Source organism: Solanum verrucosum, unplaced genomic scaffold (assembly GCF_900185275.1).
Source record: "Solanum verrucosum unplaced genomic scaffold, falcon-dt-bn FXZP01000060.1, whole genome shotgun sequence".
NCBI classification, from domain to species: Eukaryota; Viridiplantae; Streptophyta; class Magnoliopsida; order Solanales; family Solanaceae; genus Solanum; species Solanum verrucosum.
In genome coordinates this window covers 8,105,556-8,129,831 of record NW_026020129.1, presented here as the reverse complement: position 1 = coordinate 8,129,831, position 24,276 = coordinate 8,105,556, and the positions used below count along the sequence as shown (strand labels likewise).

At 33.2% G+C, this 24,276-nt stretch overlaps 4 protein-coding genes across 12 annotated transcripts in view; 2 read left to right on the top strand and 2 right to left on the bottom strand.

The window, feature by feature from the left end:
* Positions 1-3,237, top strand: part of LOC125826137 (primary amine oxidase-like) — a 177,032-nt gene extending 173,795 nt beyond the window's left edge. For 8 of the 9 annotated variants that reach the window (XM_049505454.1, XM_049505449.1, XM_049505455.1 and 5 more), the window contains 3 exons: positions 170-283; positions 1,885-2,435; positions 3,000-3,237. In XM_049505454.1, the coding sequence (XP_049361411.1) occupies positions 170-283; positions 1,885-2,435; positions 3,000-3,210 (876 nt within the window). In that variant the 3' untranslated portion in view covers positions 3,211-3,237. The remainder of the gene's footprint in view (positions 1-169; positions 284-1,884; positions 2,436-2,999) is intronic. The other variant, XM_049505452.1, reaches the window with a different exon arrangement.
* A 4,765-nt stretch (positions 3,238-8,002) lies between these two features.
* LOC125826140 (primary amine oxidase-like) lies at positions 8,003-12,289 on the top strand. The gene is given in 8 exon segments (XM_049505456.1): positions 8,003-8,618; positions 8,998-9,395; positions 9,398-9,679; positions 10,019-10,135; positions 10,632-10,691; positions 10,693-10,885; positions 11,074-11,377; positions 12,079-12,289. Coding segments are annotated over 8 exon segments (2,181 nt in total).
* A 621-nt stretch (positions 12,290-12,910) lies between these two features.
* LOC125826153 (labd-13Z-ene-9,15,16-triol synthase, chloroplastic-like) lies at positions 12,911-15,167 on the bottom strand. Its single transcript, XM_049505467.1, has 2 exons — positions 14,244-15,167; positions 12,911-13,537 (listed from the first exon to the last, which is right to left on the bottom strand). The coding sequence occupies exons 1-2, from the start codon at positions 15,162-15,164 to the stop codon at positions 12,911-12,913; spliced, it is 1,548 nt and encodes a 515-aa protein (XP_049361424.1). The 5' UTR covers positions 15,165-15,167.
* A 1,845-nt stretch (positions 15,168-17,012) lies between these two features.
* LOC125826701 (labd-13Z-ene-9,15,16-triol synthase, chloroplastic-like) lies at positions 17,013-24,265 on the bottom strand. The gene is given in 3 exon segments (XM_049506051.1): positions 17,013-17,642; positions 22,203-23,181; positions 24,138-24,265. Coding segments are annotated over 3 exon segments (1,737 nt in total).
* Positions 24,266-24,276: the final 11 nt, after the last annotated feature.

Genomic DNA, 24,276 nt, shown 5'->3' with positions numbered 1-24,276 from the left:
GTTTTCCTGTAGTGCATGATCCGAATTTTAATCGGGGTTTTTGACACGAAAACCAAGAAAAGTAAATTTGTTATGTGTCAACACAGAACAAGTGTTGTATGACATTTGTTTCTGAAAAATATTGTTTGTTAGTATTGATTTTGTTGGTTTTGCATGCAATTTTGAACAGATACGAGAAGTAAGGCCAAAGGTGACGTTAGTGGTGAGAATGGCAGCGTCAGTAGCAAACTATGATTATATTGTCGATTGGGAGTTTCAGAACGATGGACTTATTCGACCTAAGGTTAGCACAACATACCTATTTGATCGTTAGTTTCAATTTATGTGAACGTATTTGATATTTTAAATTATTATCTTTTGATATATTTGGTCAGAAACAAATAATAGATATTTTTTTAGTACTATAAGTTAAATATTAATTTCTTTACTTAATATAGAAAAATATCATTTTTTAAGTCGGATTAAAAATAATTGAATGTCACATAATTTGAAACGGAAGACGCATGTTCAAATTTTACTAGCCTGGTTTCTAAATTCGCACTCGCATAATTCTAACATGCATACTTGCTAGTTCTTGATCTTTTACATTTGCCGTTTATAATTTTAACACGATAGAGAAAATTATGGAATAATTATTAATTACATGCAAGAGATATCCAACTACATTATGCTTGTCTTATCTGTTTTTTGAATGAGTATAATGACTAATTCACCCATCAGACTCATGTTGAATTGAGATTATTTTTAAGAAAGTATTTATTAGAAATTAATTTTATTAAATTAGCTTTATTAATTATACTTTGGAAATAAAAATTTAACTACTAATACTATATATAATCATTTAATGACAAGTGTAGTATGAGAAGAAAATGATAAACTTTTATTGTTTTTCTAAATTGAATAAGTGGAATCAAGTATCTATTTTTTTTAATATATAGGAATCAAGTAATTTTAAATATTATTTTATTTTTTTTGGCTTTTAGTAATTATTTTTTTATCTACTGGTGGAAGCATTTATTTTTATATTTTATTTGATCTGACATCGAACAACCGAGCATTTATTTTTTCAATTTCAAAATTTTAACACAAATATTTCCATTTATTGTAAAGTTAAACATAAATTAATCTTATTATTTTTATTTTTCAAAAATAAATTTAGATCCAATAGAGAGTATAATGCTTTATGCTGAGACTATTTCCTATTCACTTTTGGTTTATTATATTAAAGTCTATTTTATCTTTACCCATGCTTTTTAATAGACCATGTATTGCTAATATCATGATGTATTAGTTATAGTACACTATATAATATCATGAGTAAAAATCGATTAAATAATACTATAATCAATACATATATTAATTAATCTGCAAATTAAACGAGAAATAAATTTTAGTCTACTGTTTTTCAAATAAAGTATAATGTCAGATATCCCACAAAGACTTGGGAAACACGAGCTGGTGGAATATATTAATGGGTAGCAAATAACAATAATCACCCATTCACATCAAGTTATTTTTTTCCTCCTTGGAGGGGGTGGGGTGGGGTGGAGTGGTGGGGTTGGGGTTGGTCATTAGTCACATCTCAATATCAATTCCAAGTTGAATAATATAGAATCGTCAGCTTACACACATTTTGATTAATTTTTACGGAGTACTATTTTCTACCCCATTATCATAGGAAATGAGTAATTTTGATCCACACAAGAAGCTTAAATAGATAAAAATAAATTACATAATGTTTTTACTTTTACCTGAATTGAACATGATACCTCATGATTTTGGCTTAATTTATTGTTAGGCCACACCCTGGAATAAAATGGTCTAAGATTCTTTTGATATTATTTCTAAAGATTCTTTTATCAATTTTGTTTTGTTGTTATATAGGTTGGACTAAGTGGTATATTGATGGTGAAAGGTTCTCCATATGTGAACATGAATCAAGTAAACCAAAATGAGTATCTCTATGGCACTCTCTTATCTGAAAACATAATAGGAGTCATCCATGATCACTATGTAACTTTCTATCTCGACATGGACATCGATGGTCCATCGAACAATTCTTTCGTGAAGGTGAATCTCCAGAAGGAGATGACTTCTCCTGGAGAATCACCGCGAAGAAGCTACTTAAAAGCTGTTAGAAATGTGGCTAAAACTGAAAAAGATGCACAAATTAAGCTCAAACTATATGATCCTTCAGAATTCCATGTGATTAATTCTAATAAGAAATCAAGAGTTGGGAACCCTGTTGGTTACAAAGTTGTTCCTGGTGGAACTGCTGCTAGTTTACTTGACCATGATGATCCTCCACAGAAGAGAGCTGCTTTTACTAATAACCAAATTTGGGTCACACCTTATAATGAATCTGAGCAATGGGCTGCTGGCTTGTTTGTTTATCAAAGTCAAGGTGATGACACTCTTGCTGTTTGGTCTGACAGGTAACTTCTTCTATTTCAATTTGTTTGATTGGTTTTGACTTGATACGGAGTTTAAATAAGTAATAAGACTTTTAAATCTTGTCATGATCTTAAACTAACGATAGGTAAGATATTCCCAAATTCTTGTGGTTTTAAACCTGACATGTGGGGAGTTAGAATCAAAGAGTTGCCAAAAAAAGAAACAAATTAAAAAGGAAAATAAGACAAATAGATTGAAACGGAAAGAGTAACTTAAAGCACTGATAGTGTAAGGATTTTTAATATCATCAGTGTACTTTAACACGTTGCATTAGGATTATTTACTCCATTTTCCATATTATACTTGCTATGAATAATCACACTGTTGTCGAGTAACACCAACATATATCCTGTCTATGGTGAGTCCTAGGTGATCGATGGTCAAGGAATGACCCAGGTCGTTGTCATGGTCGAACATAACACTTGTTTGATGGGTTTGGTTATGAAATAATATTAATTTTAGCTTTTGACCAGATAGTAAGCGCTTGCTTGATATTTTTGAGTAATTAATAGTACTTTTGTTTGTTTGTTTGTATTTTTTTGCAGAGACAGGGCAATTGAGAATAAAGACATAGTGTTGTGGTATACACTAGGGTTCCATCATATTCCATGCCAAGAAGATTTCCCTATAATGCCAACAGTATCATCAAGTTTTGAGATAAAGCCAGTTAATTTCTTTGAGAGTAACCCAATTCTCAATATTCCACCTAATTCTCCAAAGGACCTCCCAATTTGCAAAGCTGCTGCTTCTGCTTGATCATATATATTAATTGTATTATATGTGCATACTATGTAATAATAATAACGATAGCCGTGCTAGACTTGGATTTCGGGTACCTTAGTCTCTAATTTTCATTAATGAAATGTGAATTCTCATCTTGTTGATCGTATAATTAGAGCGCCCTGTTTCACTCAGATGATGGATGGGTGACTCGGAATTATAGTGCTATTTACTGTACATAATATTTTATTTAAGACTTAAGTCATATGCAATCACTTAAAAATTGTCCGCATAACACCTCAACTAAAAATTGTATCTATTGAATACCTATACAACAAAGAATTTGTGCCTATTAAACTTTTTTGCTGACATGACAAATTCAAACGACCAACTGCACATTCAAATCTGCCACCAAATTTTTCGTCAGAAAAAATGGTATCGCTGCTACCACTATACATATTTCTCCCTTCTTCTTCTCTTTTGTCAAATCGAACCCAAACATAAATTGAATATAAATCTAAAAAATAAAAGAAATGCAGAAAGAAAAGAAAATTTTGTGAAGAAGATGAAGTAGGGATGCCTTTCCTTTGACAAGGAATGTTAAGCAAACATCATGACATAAAGACACAAAAAATTTAAAATAACAATCATCTAGTGATCGATGGTTTTCTCACTTTGGTGTTCATTATTTCCGGCGAAACTCCATTGTTTCCGGCAAGATTAATACGAATCTGAAGTTATTTTTTGAAATTGTTGATGTATTCAAACTCTAAAGAACTCACAATACAAGAGCAAGAAAAATATCAATAAAAATAAATTGATGTTTGAAGAAAAAACTCAGATTTGAAGACAATGGTTTTTTGATGTGTGTGTGTTTTGGGAGGAGAAGGGTTCTGGCTTCTGGCAAATGAAGAAAAAGAATAGGAGGGTTTTTTTTTTCTTTTTCTTTTTCTTTCTTGAAATATATTTTTTATTGTTGTTCTACCCCCATACCATATGTCTTCTTTTGATTAGTTGCACGTCATCGCGAGTGTATTACACACACCTTTTTTTAGCTGATTGTTTCAAAGTGTGATAGGTAAAAATTTTTTATTTGTGCAAGTGTTCAATTGGAATAAGTCTAAAATGAGATGTTCAAGTAAAATATGAGGACAACTTTGAGTAGCTATGAATGACTTAAACCTTTATTTAAATACAAGTTTACATTAGTAAAACCACATTACGATCTAGGGAGGGAAGAGCCTGATTGAGCGAGGTGAATATTAAATATATATAAAATCTTACGTTAGAGTATATTAAGAAGAAATACTTTAGTCCCCTCAATTATTGTGCATCCAACAACTACGTAGCGGCTTAATGAAATTTGTGGCTTAAAGTCAAATCGTGCTGACAGATCAATCAAACTACACCTAACTCTTTTTAAACATTGTTAGAGTTTTGCCTTGATTTTTTATTTATTTGAAGTTTATTTTTTTCTAAAAGAAAGGACAAAACATTAACATAAATATTTTTACTTTTCATGAATGGAAAAAATATTTTTCTTCCATATTTGATTTATTCTTTCCTTAGAAGAAATGTTTGCAATCCTATAAATTGAAGACTCTCTTCTCATATTAAGAACAACAATAGAATCCACAATGTAGTCATTAAAGAGTTTTGTTTGTGGAGAAATTTATTCTCAACAATTTTAATATTTTTCTTTTATATTAGTTTTCATATAATAATATCATGTTTTTAGTATAAGTTTTTGCCATATAATTTATCTCCATCTTAATTTGCAATTGTAAACTTTCACATGATGCCTAATTACTTTCTAACCCAACAAACATCTCTACAATTTGCATAACATACTTCCAAAAGGGTAAAATTCTTTAATAGATAAAGTTCATCTACACGTGTTGGACCAGATTTCATTCAAATACAATAAATTCAACTCTCATTTTAATAATTGTAACCAAATAAAATACAACAAAAAATTAGTACCGTACGTGGAATTATTTGTTCCTTACTCACAACTAAAATAAAATATTAGCGTAGGTACGGGATACATATCTAATATATTCATTGTGATGCACCTACCATAATACATGTGCCAACTCAAACTAAAAAAGTTATTCCCTTTCAAAAATATTTGTAGAAAAACGACAATCCCATTATATACTATCATTTTGGTAAAGTTCGATAAAAGTTAAAATATATTCTGAGAAAAATATATGCACTAAGTTTTTACGATACAAAAATATAAGCATATCAAATGTCATACGAATAAAGATCTTAACTATAATTTATTAATTCCTTTGTAAAGTTTGGGCACATGTTAGAACATTTGTGTATATATCCCGTGATTCAGGGTTTATATCTCATCTTGCTTTTTTCTTTTAAAAAATGCCCACCTAACACTATTGTTTAGAACAATAATACCATACTCGTATATACCTCGTGATTCAAGGTTTACATCTCATCCTTTTTTTTTCTGTTAAAAAATGACTCACCTAACATTATAGTTTAGAACAATAATAACATATCTGTAATCTCTCAAATGGATCTGAAGAAGATAGTGTATATATATTGACAAAAGTTGAATAATAACATGTATGTAAATTTTATTCCTATCAATGCAACACTACTATTCATATATAGTCGGTATTATATGAATAGTCTATCAATTGAAAGTATTATCTAAAACTATTCCATGACGATAATATACATAACAAGCTTGCTATGGACAGTTTTAATAAAATTTCATTCTTGAAAAAAAAAATACTTTTTGATTTCTTCAACTATTTGATGAGCGGAGCATGAGAGGATACACGTTACACTGCGATTTTAAATTAGAAGAGAGATTTCAAAAAATAACATATATATTAACTCTATCAGTAATCGATCCGAATTTGATATATCATAAATGATTTGTTTTTTCTATTGATCCCTACGAATTAGATCAAAAATAATTCTTGAATGAGGCCAACGATAAGTCGAAAAAGAAATCTTTTCGATATTAATATAACCAACGGCCACATAATAATGATGAGTGCATGTGTAGACATACATCACCATATTCTTGGTAAAGTTTGACACAAAATTAATAGACATTGATGAAGACACATGATCCTTTTCCAATCATAAAACCTTAATTTCGTACCTTAGGGCAACTCGGCTATCTCAACAACTGATAGATTACAAACTACAAAGCCACACACCAAAACAAAAAGAAAGAATTTTTTTCGCCATATTCAAGGCTCAAATTCGAGACTTCTGGTTAAGGGTGAAAGCATTCCACCAATGCACCATAACCCATGTTGGTGAAAGAAAAAAATATTATTACTTATAAAGAGCACAATTTTGATTCATTCAAAATTTGAATTATATGTGTTTGTAGTTAGGGACAAATATAGTTTAGGTATAATACATAAACGTACCATTTAATTTGGTCTTAATTGACATTTATGACATCTAATTTTAGGTGTGCACAATTAGGTATTTTAATTTGATAAAATCAAATAAATAGACACATGCGTCCTATATGACAATTTGTCCTACGAGGAGTACTACATTTATTATGTCACGTAGAACGCATGCACCTACTTATTTAATTTTATACAAATTTAAATATCTATTTGTGCACACTCAAAATTGGAGGACATAATACAGCTGAAGCCAATTAGTTAAAGGAAATATTTATGCCATATATGAGTTTGCCTCGTTCTGTAATTCTCTGACACATAAATATTTGATCTGAATCCATAACTTCAACTTATAATGAGCTAGTTCACTGCTAAAATTTCTAAAAGTTGAATGTTTAGTGTCAGTACTAAAGTTCAATTAAATTTAGACTGCATATTATAGCTTTGCAGCGCCCATTTAAAGTACAACACTCTCAATATAATTTTCTCTATTTCCAAAACTTGAATCGAAACATTTGATTGAGGGTCAATGAACCCTAACATTCCACCATTATTTATATTTTCTAAAAATATATAAATAAATAAAGCAAATTTCATCGAAAATGATATTGCCATAAATAATTTCTTTAGATGTTTGCCCTAAACTACTAGGATAGAGATTTCATAGCATTATGTTTCTGAGGTAACTTTATTCATTTTGTCATTACTCTTACTTTTTTTTTTATATCCTTTTCTTGTTCGAAATATAAAATCAATAATCAATGCAAATATTAGTTGAGGCCTGAGTCGGGGTGGGAAAGGCTAGTAAATATGGAGATTGATGATGATTTCATTTCAAAAGTTATCTCGATTATTATCATATTTTGTGTTGTTATCTTTCCCAAATAGCAATTACAATATTTATTCCTTTTTGTATTAGTGATAATTTATTCTTAAATTTATTTAGAGAACTATTGAAATTTTTACTTTTATTTATTTTAGTAATAAAATTATAAAATAGTGGGCATGGTATGTGATATACCGAAATACACACACAACAAATATTGATTGAAATGTATTTAAATTGTAATTGATTAACAAAAAGTTGTTTGTACTTTATTTTGCATATATATTTTTACGTGTATAATGTATTAGTATGATACAATTGAGATCCTTTTTAATTATTTTGAACAAATTATAGTCATCGATTTACCATATCGTAAAATATTGAGACTGAACTTCAATATACCGAACCATACCAAATTAAATTGGTATGATAATGATATAATGTTTTAAAAACTGAATATTCAAATCACGGTATCGAAACTTTCAAATACCTTACTGTACTGTACGATGCCCCATCCGTTGCATGTATTTAAACACCATAGCAGCTCCCACAATCACAAGACCAAGGAAATTGAAATTCACAAAAATTAAACGCAGCTATGGAAGGAAGAATCTTCCTTAGATATCTCTTCTTCCTCATGTGCATAATTTTGCTCTTAATTTTCACTTTTTTAAACTTACCATCTCCGCTTTCTCACACAGACGAGCTGCTAAACTGCTCCATTTACTCCCCATGGTGCAGTTCAAAAAACCACTTTTTCCGGCAACCGGAAAATGCTAAAAATCACTATGCCGATTTCCCCAATCATCCTTTAGACCCACTGACAATTGGAGAAATTCAAAAAGTCAAGAAAATTGTTAATTCAATTGAGGAATTTAGGATTAAAGGTTGCGTTCTTCACTCTGTTGTACTCGAAGAGCCGGAGAAGGAGGTGGTGTTGAACTGGAAGAAAGGTCACCAGCTTCCGCCGAGGAAGGCGTCGGTAATTGCACGTGTACTCGCCGTCATGCACGGGATTACCGTGGATATTGAATCGGGTCGTGCGACCCAACGTGAAACGGGTGATTGTTCGGGTTACCCGATCATGACGATGGAGGATATGATCACGGCGACTTCTGCCCCGCTTGCCAACTCTGATTTTAACCGTACCATTGTCCAGCGTGGCGTCGATTTGGCTGACCTGGCATGTTTGCCCATCTCCACTGGTTGGTTTGGTGAGTGTATTTTTTTTTTCTCCATTCATTACATTACACTTACTAAATCAGACAAGGGAGGCGAATGAGATTCTTTATATATCTCAAATATATATGAATCACATTAGATATATGTATCAGTATGTATCTGGTGTCGAGATATTAGATACATAGGAGAGTGATGAATGATATTTTTTATGTATCGATCTCATATATATGCAAATCCACATACAATATATTTAGAATAAATTACACATAATTTTAATCTCATGTATCTCGATACATATATCTGGAGGTATCAGAACATATTTGTATGCACCAAAATCTAATAAGATACGTAGTATTGCGAACTAGAGTAATCTAAGTAATTACAAGGTGACTGATTCGAATTTATATTCAGGAAAAATCAAGGAGAAACGAAGAGTGATTAAAGTACAGTGCTATACATCGAAGGACACTATCAATTTCTATATGAGACCAATTGAAGGATTAACAGTACTTCTTGATTTAGACACCCAACAAGTCATCGAGATTATCGATGAAGGAAAGAGTATACCAATACCAAAGGCCGCCAGCATAGACTATCGCTTCTCCCGTATTAAAAAAAACACACAAAAAATAAACTTACTCAAACCAATATCTATCGAACAACCAAATGGTCCAAGTTTCACTATAGAGAACAATAATCTAGTTAAGTGGGCAAATTGGGAATTTCACCTCAAGCCGGACCCGAGAGCCGGGGTTATTATATCCCGGGCCATGGTTCAGGATCCGGATACAAGGAAGATGAGAAATGTTATATGTATAAAGGGTTTACGTCGGAGTTGTTTGTACCTTACATGGATCCATCAGATGCATGGTATTTTAAGACGTATATGGATGCAGGTGAATACGGGTTTGGGTTACAAGCGATGCCACTTGACCCTTTAAATGATTGTCCTCGTAATGCGTATTATATGGATGGTGTGTTTGTGGCAGCTGATGGAACACCGTATGTTCGTTCCAATATGATTTGTGTATTTGAAAGATATGCTGGTGATATTGGATGGCGACATGCTGAATGTCCAATTACTGGTTTGCCGGTAAATAATTTCACTCTTCTTTTCTAACTAATTCTACTACACGAGGAGGCTTGGACGATAATTTTCAAATTCTATCTGTGACATATAAATTAAGACAAAACAACACTTATATTAGATCCGTGCTAGCATGGACTCTTGTGTCTATGATTAACTGGACTTTATTCACTATGAAAGTAAATGATACAAAATTGTATGTCACGTTAAATTTAGTGGTTGGATCAGAACTGCTTAAATTTGTCCATATGTTATGTGTCAACACAGAGAGTTTTCTATGACATTTGTTTCTAATAATATTGTTTGATAGAGTACTACTTTATTTATGCATGAAATTTTGGACAGATACGAGAAGTAAAGCCAAAGGACGTTACGTTAATAGTGAGAATGGCAGCGTCAGTTTCAAACTATGATTACATTGTCGATTGGGAGTTTCAGACCGATGGACTTATCCGACCTAAGGTTAGCACATACGTTTTTGACGGTTGATCTCAATTTATGAGGACGTGTTTGATAATGCACTAATTTTAATTTGATTTTTTTTGAAATATATTATGATTTAAAATAAGTTATAGGTATCTCCTTAATTATAGATCATCTTACAGTCACGTAGACACTTAAAATTTGGGTGTGCACAAATAAACACTTAAATTTGTATAAAATTGAACAAGTAGACTCACACGTCCTACGTGACATAATACACGTAGGACACTTGATTTTAGTTTGATTTTTTTTGAGTGGCTACTTGTATACACCCAAAGTTAGAGGACATATATGTCAATTGAGTCCAAGTTAGGGCATGTTTATATATTAAGCCTTTTATCTACATACTTGTGGAAATATTATCGTTAGGCCACACCTTTGAATAAAATAGTCTAAGATTCTTCTTTCCTAGTTAAGATTCCTTTGATATTATTTCTAAAGATTCTTTTTTCAATTTTGTTTTCTTGTTATATAGGTTGGACTAAGTGGAATATTGATGGTGAAAGGCTCTCCATATGTAAACATGAATCAAGTAAAACCAAAATGAGTACCTCTATGACACTCTTTTATCTGAAAACATAATAGGAGTCATCCATGATCACTATGTAACTTTCCATCTCGACATGGATATCGATGGTCCATCGAACAATTCTTTCGTGAAGGTGAATCTCCAGAAGGAGATGACTTCTCCTGGAGAATCACCACGAAGAAGCTACTTAAAAGTGTTGGGTAACAAACCTATCCCACATCGGATGAAGAAGAAGAAATGTACCAATATATAAGTGCTCACCCAACTCCATTAGTATGAGGCCTTTTGGGATGTGCCCAAAAACAAATCCGTGAGGGCTTGACCCAAAGCGGACAATATCATACTAATGTGGAGTTAGGGTGATGGTACGCGCGGTCCCAACAAAAAGCTGTTAGAAATGTGGCTAAAACTGATAAAGATGCACAAATTAAGCTCAAACTATATGATCCTTCAGAATTCCATGTGATTAATTCTAATAAGAAATCAAGAGTTGGGAACCCTGTTGGTTACAAAGTGGTTCCTGGTGGAACTGCTGCTAGTTTACTTGACCATGATGATCCTCCTCAGAAGAGAGCTGCTTTTACTAATAACCAAATTTGGGTCACACCTTATAATGAATCTGAGCAATGGGCTGCTGGCTTGTTTGTTTATCAAAGTCAAGGTGATGATACTCTTGCTGTTTGGTCTGACAGGTAAATCACATTATCCCTTCTCTGTTTAGTTTTTCTTTCCTGTTGCAATTTGTTTGTTTTGTTTTGACTAGACACGGAGTTTAAAAAAGTAAATTTTTTTTTTTGAATCTTGTGGTTTTACCAAAGTCAAGGTGATGATAGTCTTGTTGTTTGGTCTAACAGGTAAATCACATTATCCTCACTCTTAAATCTAACTTAACGCATCGATAGTATAAAGATTTTATGTGTATTTTAACGTGTTACTACAGATTATTTACTCTTTTTTTCCATGTTACCGACTATATATATATCTTGCTATGAATAGTTACACGTTGTAGGTAATGTAATATGATGATATGAAATAATCATACGATGTTGGTGAGTAACACCAACATATGTCTTGCCTATGGCGAGTCCTAGGAGATAATGTGCCAGGAATGGCCCAAGTCGGTATCATGGTCAAACATAACACTTGCTTGATGAGCTTGGTTTAAGAAATAACTTTGTGACCTTGCAATCAGTTAAGTGAAAGTTTTGACATGATATTAAGCGCTTGATACTAATTAGTGGTACCAGAGCTAATTTCATAGTTCAATTTCAAGGAACAACATATTGTGCGTGACAAGTGTTTGTTGGGTAGTGCAAATATCCTTCCTATGACGAGCCCTAGTGATATCAGAGCTAATGTCATAGTACTCTTTTTGTTTGTTTGTATTTTGCAGAGACAGGGCTATTGAGAATAAAGACATAGTGTTGTGGTATACATTAGGGTTCCATCATATTCCATGCCAAGAAGATTTCCCTATAATGCCAACAGTATCATCAAGCTTTGAGATAATGCCAGTTAATTTCTTTGAGAGCAACCCAATTTTGAACATTCCACCTAATTCTCCAAAGGACCTCCCAATTTGCAAAGCTGTTGCTTCTGCTTGATCATCATCAATTTCTCTTGTCAAATGTGCATGATATGTAAAAATAGACAGTGCTAGTTAGGGAAGATAAGCACAACTGTGTACTGTTATATAATCGCGTGCAAATAGTCTGGAGTTCATGCCTAATGAGAGGGTGATTGTAGATCAACTCTCACCTCTTCTTTTGAGATTATTGAAACATGATGACTTATATACTTGACGCTTCTTTTCTTTTCAAGCTGAAATTTCACACAAAAATTCTTCAATAGCATACTCTGTGAAAGGTGGTTCACAGAATAACTATACATACTAAAGACAATATTGTTATACAGTTGGGACTGTTGCGTCATTGAACTCCAATATATTCATAAGATGAGTGTTATAGAGATGCAAATGTTAAGATAAATGCATGATCATACAAGAATGTGCGACTAAGTTCCGGACTTTGCCATTTCAAGTCCTTAATAAAGTTCCAACTCATAGTGCAACTAAGAACAATTTCAGAATATAACAACATACCTAGTGTAATCCCACACCTACATATTTTATTTAAAATACAATGTACATTAGCTGACCTCTTTACTCATCGTACACTAATACACTCAGATATTAAAAATGCTACTCCCCTTATAGTTTCTTGGCTTTACTGATATTGATCGAAATTTGGTAACCTGGGAGTAGGGATAGCGAATAGCCTCTCACTTTTCTTGATGACAAGTCCAAATCCCTCTGAAAGATCAACCTTTTCGCCCTCCGGGAGTTTCCAATTAAAGGAATGCAACAATGAAGCTAACATAAACATGACCATTTTCTCTGCTAAAGGAAGGCCAGCACAAATTCTCCTCCCTGAACCAAATGGAAGGTACTTCATATTATTTCCAGCGTAGTCTAAATTTGTCGAGCGACTCAAGAACCTTTCAGGCTGGAATTCTAGTGGACTTTCCCACACCTGAGGATCCCTATGAATTGCATAAACATTCAAGAATACTTTAGTTCCTTCAGGTATTGTGTATCCACCTACTATTGCAGATTGGCTCGGGCGCTTTGGGAGAAGCAGTGGTAATGCAGGGTGTAAACGTAACGTCTCCTTTAAAACTGCATCAAGATAGTGCAGCTCTGGTAAGTGGGATTCTTCAACAACGTTATTCATCCCTACAACATGTTTCAATTCCTTCTGCACCTTTGACATCGTCTCCGGATTATTCAGAAGCTCTGTCATTACCCACTCGACCGTTGTAATTGTAGAGTCAGTCCCACCAATAACAATGTCCTACAATGAAGAAACATATATAAAGACAGGGGAAAAGAACTACTTGTAGGCAGACGCGTATCCAGTATTTTAAGTTTATAGGTTCTGAACGACAACTTTTTTTGTTTATTGGGTTCTGGATAAATATTTATATATATGTCAAGTGAATTTCTTAATAGAAATACATAGTTTGGGCCAAAGCTACTGGATTCTGCGAACTCATAACTTCTTGTGGCTCTGCCCCTGCTTGTATGGGGCCACGGCATGTACGGGGCACGGCATTCATGTTTAGGTATGAGTATGAATATCTTATTAGGACTTAAAAAAAGGGCAATCCGGTGAACAAAACATCCCGCACTAGCAGAGTCCGGATAAGAGCCACACCCTTGGGTGTGATTAGACAACCTGACTGTTTCCATGACTCGAACCCATAACCAATTACCAATATGTGGTTAGAGAAATGATTAGAGTTCTTGATTAAGATGCTTGAATCGCATAATTAGCTAAATTACTCTTACAAAGTTTTTATGACGCTGTTAAATCTTCAGACTGATAAAGTAATTGTTGAAGTGTGTGACCATCTCATCTAAAAACTTAAGTTGTTTGAGAGAACACACTTTTATTATTTAATTATATTTTCAACAATAATATGATGGAATTCGCAGGATAAACAAGGTTAACGAGAGGAGCAACGATATAGAAAAGATAAAGGAACCATATAACTTACCACCAAGATGGCCTTTATTTTCACCAAGTCCAGTGATACACCAATGTCTTTCTGCTCCATTAGCTCTAACAGGATCTGTATAAAGTCTTTCTTCTCATTCCCCTGGATTTCACCTTCTCTTCTGTCTGAAAGCATCTTCAAGTGTTCATTTATGGCAGGATCCAATATACTTTCAACCGACTTCAAAAGAGCCTCCGCATCTTTCTGTATTCCTTGTAAATCAAACCTTGCAAGCATAGGGAAGAAGTCTGATATGTTTGGTTTTCCCAGTATTTGAAGATATTTTATCACCAATTCCCTGAATTCAGTTCCATCTTTTTTATGCTTCTCCATCTTCTCTACAAAATTGCTGCCGAAGATCATACTCATGATTACATTCATTTCAGTTACAAAGGCTAATTCACCAATATCAGTGAGGCTGCCAATCTTGGTATGCACATTTCTGATTGTCTTTCTGACCTCGTGTCTCCGAAGGCTATAACAGGCCTCAAGGTTCCTGTTGCTTAACATCTCCCTTACAAACAGTTTGCGCATATCACGCCAGTAGGAGCCATAGGGAGAAAATCCAATATCTAGTCCACCATATGTGGCCACTAATCCTGCAATTGGAGGGTCACGGTTGGCAAAAACGGAGTCTTGATCGCGAACAACTTCTTTGGCTAAGGATGGTGAATTCAATACAACACATAGTTTTCCTCCTAGCCAAAACTTGTATATTGGACCATACTGTTGAGACAACTCTGTGAGCTGGTGATGCAAATTGGTGCGGAGGAATGGTAAGAATCCCACAATCGGAAGACCACGAGGCCCTGGTGGCAACCTGGATTCTTCCTTGTTCAATTTGTACCATAGAATTGTAAGGAACACAATTGAAAGGGTGAGGGCTGCAATCCAAAGATCATTTGAAGGTGCAGAAGCCATATTTAGTGTTTCAGCACTTCTAATACTAATCTCTGGAAGGACACTAATTTTTTTTTTTACCTCACAATGAAATAAATTGCTCTAAATTTTAGCTCAATATATCCTGTCTTTGTTAAGTACTCATTCTTAAAGGTAGTGTCCAAAAGGTCTGTGTCAAGCTAGCAAAGTAAGAATGAAGTTGCTGGTCAATAAAAGGGGATTCCTAATGCAGGTAACTCTGCCTACCAAGGTTTAGACAGATGGAAACAAATTATACTATAATTGTATAAAATTCAACATCATTTTATACATTGTTTAGTTAGCTGATAATGCGAATTAGTCGTTGTAATCCTTGCATAACTTGTATATCAACCAGACGACCCGTAATGTTTTTGCCTTCGATGGAATTTGAACCTGGACCTCATAGTTCTCCTTTAACTTCATTTATCACTATGCCACATCCTTGGTGTAATTCACCATCCCATATTTCTCTATCATTAGATTTTAGATCTCACATCATAACTAATTAAGATCAGACAGTGTGATCAGTATATAAGCCAATTTTTGCGACCATAAAGATAAGACCTATGTTTTTTTGGACTCTCCAAAATGTTGTCGCTCCTGTGTTAGATCCTCAAAAAATGCATTACTTTTGGAGAATCCGATATGCACAAAGGGATATATTTGAAAAAATCTAGAAACATTGGATAAGACAGGAATGGTTGAAGTCAAATGCAATCTCATCAACTCATCAATAATGCAGTAGTGACCAAAATTGGTATGAATTTGAATTGGGGAAAAGGAAAGGTTGCTTTGGACTTTGGTCATATTTGAACACCTTAGAAGTTAGAAGGGACCACAACCAATATAACATATATGACATAACATACCATTATAAGAGACATTTTTGCCAAAGAAAACTCAATACTCTAATACCATATATATATATAAAAACAAATTCTGAAGAATAATAATATGTTGGATAAGACAAAAGTGACTGTTGAAAGTCTGAAGAACTACAATATGAATATGAAAATACCTCCCCAACCTTACTGGTGCTTCAAACTTCAAAGAAAAAACAGTAAAACAACTGTTGTTTCAATTTGATGTTTCACAAATTTCCAAAAACAACCCTTTTTATCTTTTTCTTACTTTTCTTTTGGAGAAACAAAAATTAAAGTTTCTCATATCTATTGGATTGATATTCTGTTTGACCAAGCTTTGGTGAAGCCTAAAGTGCTTATTCATACAGTTGAGTTGTTTGACCAAGCTTTTAGGATAAAAATAAGTGTTTTCGAGTAGTGGCATAAGTTAACAAAAATTGCTTTACTCCTGAAGCACTTTTGAAATCTTGCAAACACAAATCGATAATATTGACAAACTGCTATATTCCAAAATAAAAATAAAAATAACTTCATTCAATGAGCACTTCTAACAAAAAAATAATTTTCAAAATAAACAGATTTTGGAAGCTTGACTAAACAGACTATTAGTCATCCTTCCTAAAAATAAGGACAAGTCCGGTTTTACCCGCACTCATTGTTTACAACAAACTAATGAATGTTGTCATACCCGTATTGGATTCTCAGGATCTGACATGCACCAAACTGACATTTTTGAAAAGTCCAGAGGATAAAAACGGGTAAATGCAAACTCGTCTCCTCAGACCTCAGCAATAATGCAGTAGTGACAAGAACTGGTTTGAACTTTGAACAGGTGAAAGAAAGTGACCAACCAACATCATGTTTTATTTAAAATACGTACTCTGATATTATAAATACTACAGCCAGTGGGAAAAATCATGTTAAGGTCCTTATAGTTTCTTGGTTTTATAAAAAAAAAAGAAGAGAAAAAAAAAGTTTCTTGGTTTTACTGATGATATAGCTCGAAATTCGGTAACCTGGGAGTAGGGATGACCAATAGCCTCTCACTTTTCTTTAGGACGAGTCCAAATCCCTCCGAAAGATCAACGTTTTCTCCCTCAGGGAGTTTCCAGTCAAAGGAATGAAGCAATGAAGCCAATATAAACATAAGCATTTTCTCTGCTAAAGGAATTCCAGCACAAATTCTTCTCCCTGATCCAAATGGAAGGTACTTCATATTATTTCCAGCATAGTCTAAATTCGTCGAGGCACTCAAGAACCTTTCAGGTTGGAATTCTAGTGGACTTTCCCACACTTGAGGATCCCTATGAATTGCATAAACATTCAAGAATACTTTAGTTCCCTCAGGTATTTTGTATCCACCTACTATTGCACATTGGCTTGGGCGCTTTGGGAGAAGCAGTGGTAATGCAGGGTGTAGACGTAACGTCTCCTTTAAAACAGCGTCAAGATAGTGCAGATTTGGTAAATGGGATTCTTCAACAATATTATTCATCCCTACAACATGTTTCAATTCCTACTGCACCTTTGACATTATCTCTGGATTATTCAGAAGCTCAGACATTACCCACTCAACCGTCGTGATTGTAGTGTCAGTCCCACCAATCACAATGTCCTACAATGCAGAAACATATATGAAGACAGGGGAAATGAAATTAGTCATTGCAGGAATTTTGTAATGCTTGGTTCTACCCGTAGGCAGAGGTGGATCCAAGATTTTAAGTCTGGGTTCTAAAACATAACTCTTTTTGTTTATTGAGTTTTCGATAAATTATAAATACATATTAAGTGAATTTCTTACTATAAGTACATAGTCGTTTGGGCCAAAGCTACTGGTTCTGCCGAACCCATAACTTCTTTTGTGGCTCATCCCCTGCATGTAGGGGGCACAACAGGACACAGTGCATAAAGCATCCTGCATTAGCAGGGCCGGAGAAGGGCTGCACTACAAGGAGTGTGATGTTGACAGCTACCCTAATACAAACATTAGTGACTGCTTGCGCAGCTCGAACACGTGACCACTATATGAGGATTTGAGTTCTTAACTGAGATGCTCGAATCACATAATCATCATCATATCATATATATATATAATATTATAAGTGGGAAGCTCCAACATTCAAAGTTGGATTACCATTTTGCCCCTAGACTAAGTAAAAATGTTATAAAACATGTAAATAATAAAATATTAAATAGTTAAAAGTTGAGTAATCATTTTATCATTTTAAAAAAAAGTTATTTATCAGTAATTTAACTACATTTAATTGATAGAAATCTTTCATCTCCCCATTGATTAACCTAATACAGATTACTTGAACTCAATTTACAATCCTACTATTTCATATCTCACATTACTATTTTTTCCCTTGAGCTTCCAAAAGTTATGTGAACTTTTCATGTTCCTTGTCAAATAGAATTGGAGTAATATATAGTGCATGTGCAGTGATTTTCTACAACTCAAGTCACATTAATCTTTCATCTTTAAGCTTTATATAATATATAGATTAGCAGCTATATGCCATAAAAGTTTGAATATATAAATATATATTGTTGATTGGTAGCTACTTTATTCCTCTTATGTTCATTTTAGTTCTCAACAATATATATTTAATATATGAAGATTTCCTTGAGTTTGCTAACTAATTCTTATTTATTTCTCTATATTTCAGATTTTATTTGGCAACTGTGCGCTCTTCACTTCTCATCATCAGGTACATAATGGATATGCTATTTACAACTCTCTCTCTCTCTCTTTTTTTTTTTTATCAATTTTATTATTTCACATACATAAAATATAATTTGTAGGAAACATGATATAAAAATAAGATTTTTGAGATTTGAGAAATTGTCTGTATAATTTTCAGGATATTTAGATCTTATACTTTTTAACATCTTTTACATATTTTATCTTTTTATATCAAGTCCCTTGTTCTTTAAAAAGGATCGATTCTTATTATATTTCGTAATGCAATTATACTTAAACAATACAAGTAATACTCTTATGTCAAATTTTCGTATGAAAGAAAATGTTCTTGAATAGAGATTGATTCTTATTATATTTCGTAATACGATTATATTTCAACCATATAAATAATATTCTTATGTTAAAGAAATCCTAATCTTGAATCAAAGAAAGGATACATGTAGGTGCAATTATAATTAATATATATTGATTCAATTTTTTTGATGTCAATAATAATTAATTATCTTCGTCATAATATAATTACTATTTTTTTACTAGGTGTATACTATAAAATTGACAATGATATTCTAGCCATATTAAAGAAGACATATGTTGATCAACTTTTTGTTCAACATTTACAAAATACTACTTTTATTCGACAACAACTTCTTGTTATGCATACGACTATAAGAGGAGGAATTTCCAATTTCTGAAAGTCATGACATAAGTTTTAATATGCGAAGCATTTGAAAACATAACCAACCTTGCTTATGTTCACATTTAAACTATTAGGTGTTCACTCTAAATTAAAATATTATAAAATGTCTAATTAATTAAATGCATAATGAAGAAAAAAGTGTTTAGATTAAAAAATTATAAATGTTAACCGATTGAAATTCTCAGCTTTTATTAGGTCTTTTGGCTTTTTTGCTGATGATTGATGTAAGCTTGAGCATTTAGAAGTACATTCGAAGTTGTAACCTTTTCATTAGCAATTACAATGAAAAAAAACATTACTTATCATCATAATAATAAATTAACTAACTAATTAATTTTCATTACTCTTTGTTGGAAATTAGCAGATGAAATGATTGTAACTAATTCGATTTATCCATCCATAGACAAACGTTAGGCATAAACAATATGCCATATTTTCCTCTATTAATTTTTAGACTTTTTTTCCATTTTCCCCTTATTTTTCTATTTTTCAATTATTGCATACCCAAAAATGGTTACATATACATTTATTGTGGTTATTACAACAACATTTTAGACCTTTTGTTTTCTTCATGAAACGTTTCTAAAAAGTCATGGTTTATTCATTTATTTTCCTCCAGCTCCTTGCAAGTCTATTCTTATTTTACATTATGGATACTTTAAATATCAAATATTTATATTATAAATTACCATCCATATATCAATTTTCAACATTCTTGTAAACATTTGTGCATTTATGTCTATGCACTCCATGAAGGTAAGCACATACATTATCTAATCTTCTTTTCTCTTCTCGATTCAGATTTTTTTTTTCTTCCTCTACACATTTTAAATTTTTTTTGTGTCTTTCTTAATTTTTGCTATTTTCCCGTTTGACTTTCACATATTATTGTAAACTTATAGGTAAAGGTAATGTTAGAAGAAAAATACTACCTTTGATGATGAATTGAAAATGTCAATCCAATATATGTTTTTCTACGTAGAAGCAAATTTAAGGCCAAAATATGGGGTACGTGAATTTAAAGTTTCTCTAAAAAAATGGTATTTTATGTGTATGATTTTTAGAATTAGTATAATATTATATGCTGACACTCATGCTATAAAAAGGCTAAATGATTCACTTGATTGAATGTTGAGTTATTCCCTGAGTGCTAGGATCAATATAATCCCGTCCTAAAATCCTTAGATAAGTTGAGTTGAGGAAAAAAAAATATCTATATCAAGAATGGTTCATTTCATTATGACTTATAATAAATTTAGCATGAAATAGTAAGAGATGCTCTCTCTTTGGGTATGCTATGTAATTAATTAATAACTTCTTCTTTTCTTTTTTTCATTTTTCTCCTCATATAAAATAGTGATGTTATATTTTATTTGGTAATATCTAATTTATTTGTTGCTGAAAATTGTATTCTATTATTAATTCAGTCTTTGAAATCACTTAGGATGGCTTGTGATGATAAACCTACAATTTCTATGCATACTTGAGATGAATGATCAGATGTTAAAGTAGTGTTCGTAAAACATAAATTCTTTTCTATCCCTATGTCATCTATCTCTGCAATAATTAGTGGAAGACTATAACAATTCTAAATTGAATAGATTATAATAAATGACATTAAATCATTAACATTAAAAATATGAATAATAATCTTCTTCATGTTTTTGCAAATTTCGTTAAAGGCAATCCACATGCATTTATCATTTTTTTCAAGCAAAGATTTATCAACATTCATATCATCTTAATAGCTTAACATATTTTTGTTGGAAGTACATTGTCCTGCTTTTATGAATTTTATCGATGAATAAAATTCATATTGTGTATTTCAACATTATCTATTTTAGGGAAAAGGGTCTGAAAAATACTCTAACTTTGGCCGAAATTGCTGTTACGATACCAAACTTTATGGAGGACCTTTTACCCCCTGAACTATTTATTAGTGTATTTTTTACCACCTGAACTATTTAATAGTGTATTTTAAAGGTATATATGTGCCCAGGTGGACAACAACAACAACATACCCAGTGAAATCCCACTAGGTGGGGTCTGGGGAGGGTAGAGTGTACGCAGACCTTGTCACTACCTCGTGGAGGTAGAGAGGCTGTTTCCGAAAGACCCTCAGCTCAAGTACAACAAATCCAAGTTAAAGGGGAGGAAAACAGTGTACAAAACATACCATCCAATAAGAAAGATAGTGAATAATCAACAGAGGAGACAGTAGCCTCAATAGCACAATGAGAGAAGTGAAACGCGATAAACAACATAAGGCTATAGGTATCACAGACAAGAACTGCAAGTGCAAGGCTAAGACTACTACACACGCTAACAACCCAGACCCTCACAAGAAAGGATAACACGCTAGCCCTACTACCCTTCAACCTTAATACGCGACCTCCACTCCTTCCTATTTATAATTAAGCAATATTTTTTATGTCCACGTGGACACATATATACCTTTAAAATACACTATTAAATAGTTCAGGTGGTAAAAAATACACTAATAAATAGTTCAGGGGGTAAAAGGTCCTTTCCAAAGTTTGGTATCGTAACAACAATTTCGGTCAAAGTTCGGATATATTTCAGATCCTTATCCCTCTATTTTATAACTCAACTTTTTAAATATATCAACATTCTATAATAATGATAAGGGACAAACCTGCAACGCACGTTCCCAGAGACTAGTTAGCTAAAATAGTCTTGAAAAGTTTGTATGACACTGTTAAATCTTCAGAGTGAAAGAAAAATAAAAAAGATAAAGGGACCATTTAACTTACCACCAAGATGGCTTTAATTTTCACCAAGTCCAGTGATATACCAAAGTCTTTCTGCTCCATTAGCTCTAACAGGATCTGTATAAGATGTTTCTTCTCATTCCCCTGGATTTCACCCTCTCTTTGGTCCGAAAGCATCTTCATGCATTCACTTATGGCAGGGTCCAATATACTATCAAACAACTTCAAAAGAGCCTCCATCTCTTTCTGTATTCCTTGTAAGTCAAACCTGGCAAGCATAGGGAAGAAGTCTGATATGTTTGGCTTTCCCATCACTAGACCATATTTCATCACCAATTCCCTGAATTTAGTTCCATCAGTACTATGCTTCTCTGTCTCCTCGACAAATTTGCTGCCAAAGATAATACTAATGACTACATTCATTTCAGTTACAAAGGCCAATTCACCAATGTCAACGGGGTAACCAATCTTGGTATGCACATTTCTGATTGTCTTTCTGACCTCGCGTCTCCGAAGGCTATAACAGGCCTCAAGGTTATTGTTGCTTAGCATCTCCCTTACAAACAGTTTGCGCATCTCACGCCAGTAGGAGCCATAGGGAGAAAATCCAATATCTAGTCCACCATAAGTACCTACTAATCCTGCAATTGGAGGGTCACGGTTAGCAAAAACAGAATCTTGATCACGAACAACTTCTTTGGCTAAGGATGGTGAATTCAACACAACACATAGTTTGCTTCCTAACCAAAACTTGTAAATTGGACCATATTGTTGAGACAACTCCGTGAGCTGGTGATGCAAATTGGTGCGGAGGAATGGTAAGAATCCCACAATTGGAAGACCACGAGGCCCTGGTGGCAGCTTGGGTTCTTCCTTGTGTGATGTCAATTTGTACCACAGAATTGTAAGGAACACAATTGAAAGGGTGAGAGCTGCTAGACAAAGTTTGTTTAAAGGTTCCATATTTAGTATGAAGACACTTTCAGCACTTCTAATACTTATATCTGGAAGGACACCAGTTCTTTAGGTTCTTAAACTTCATATCAAGTCAAAATGAGATAAATAAATTGAAACGGAGGCCGAGTATTAATTTTGGAGGATCAAGTCACACCAACAGACATATTTGATAAGTCCAGCAACATAGGATAAGAAAGGAATGGTTGAAGGCAAAGGCAACCTCCTCTACTCAACAATAATGCATTAGTGACCTATGTTTGAAATGAGGAAAAGGAAAGGTTGCTTTGAACACATTAGAATTTTGAAGGTGTGGAGTCCAGCCCTATGTTTGACAAGATTTGCAGCAGATTTTTTGGCACACCTTTGTTGAAATTGTCTGTCAGCCAATTGATGATACAAGGTGGAAAAATGGACATATTTTACCCTATACATAGAGACTTCAACATCAGTTTGTACACACCAACACAAAGAGGAAAATAATATAGAGAGCAATGTGGTATTTCATAGACTGTGAAAAAATAAATCCGTGAAGGAAAAAATAGAGTGAGCGATATTTTCGTGAGGTGGGAATTCAAAAGAGGGTTATTTCTTTTGAGTGTGTAGTGGTCTTTGTAGTATATTACTTAGGCCTACACAAGTGTAATTAGTGAAATCAGTTGCTCCTCTTGATCTGTAATTTATTTCCTAATTCAAAAGATTTCCACGTAAAATTCTTGATGTTATTATTTTCCCATTTTATCCCCATTATTTTGACTATGAATCTCCTTGTGTTATTCCATGTTTTCCAACAGAAGGGACCAACCAATATAACATCAAAAGAAAGTGACTTTGTCCTATATAGTAGGAAATGCACATGTTATAATTGACATAACATACATAAGGGCCCTTTTTGCCAAGAAAAACTCAATGCTTTAAAATCATATACAAAAATAAAATATCCTGAAGAATAAAAATATGTTGGATAAGACAAAAAGTGACTATTGAAAGTCTGCAGAACCCATAAGATGAATAAGAACATACCTCCCCAAATCTACTGCTGCTTCAGCTTCAAAGCAGAATTGATGAGTCTGATTAAGGTTTAAAGAAAAAAAAATGTTTTTTAGGATCATCCCACCTTTGGAAGGCCACAAGGCGTCAGCGGTTAACATGAAATTGCTTC

What these genes read in the sequence shown, in the direction of transcription:
- LOC125826153 (XM_049505467.1), bottom strand. Translation starts at nt 15,164, where the DNA reads ATGGCTTCTGCACCTTCAAATGATCTTTGGATTGCAGCCCTCACCCTT. An exon ending in AAATAAAGGCCATCTTGGTG is followed by an intron (nt 13,538 to 14,243) that starts GTAAGTTATATG and finishes TCTTCATTGTAG; the next exon opens with GACATTGTTATTGGTGGGAC.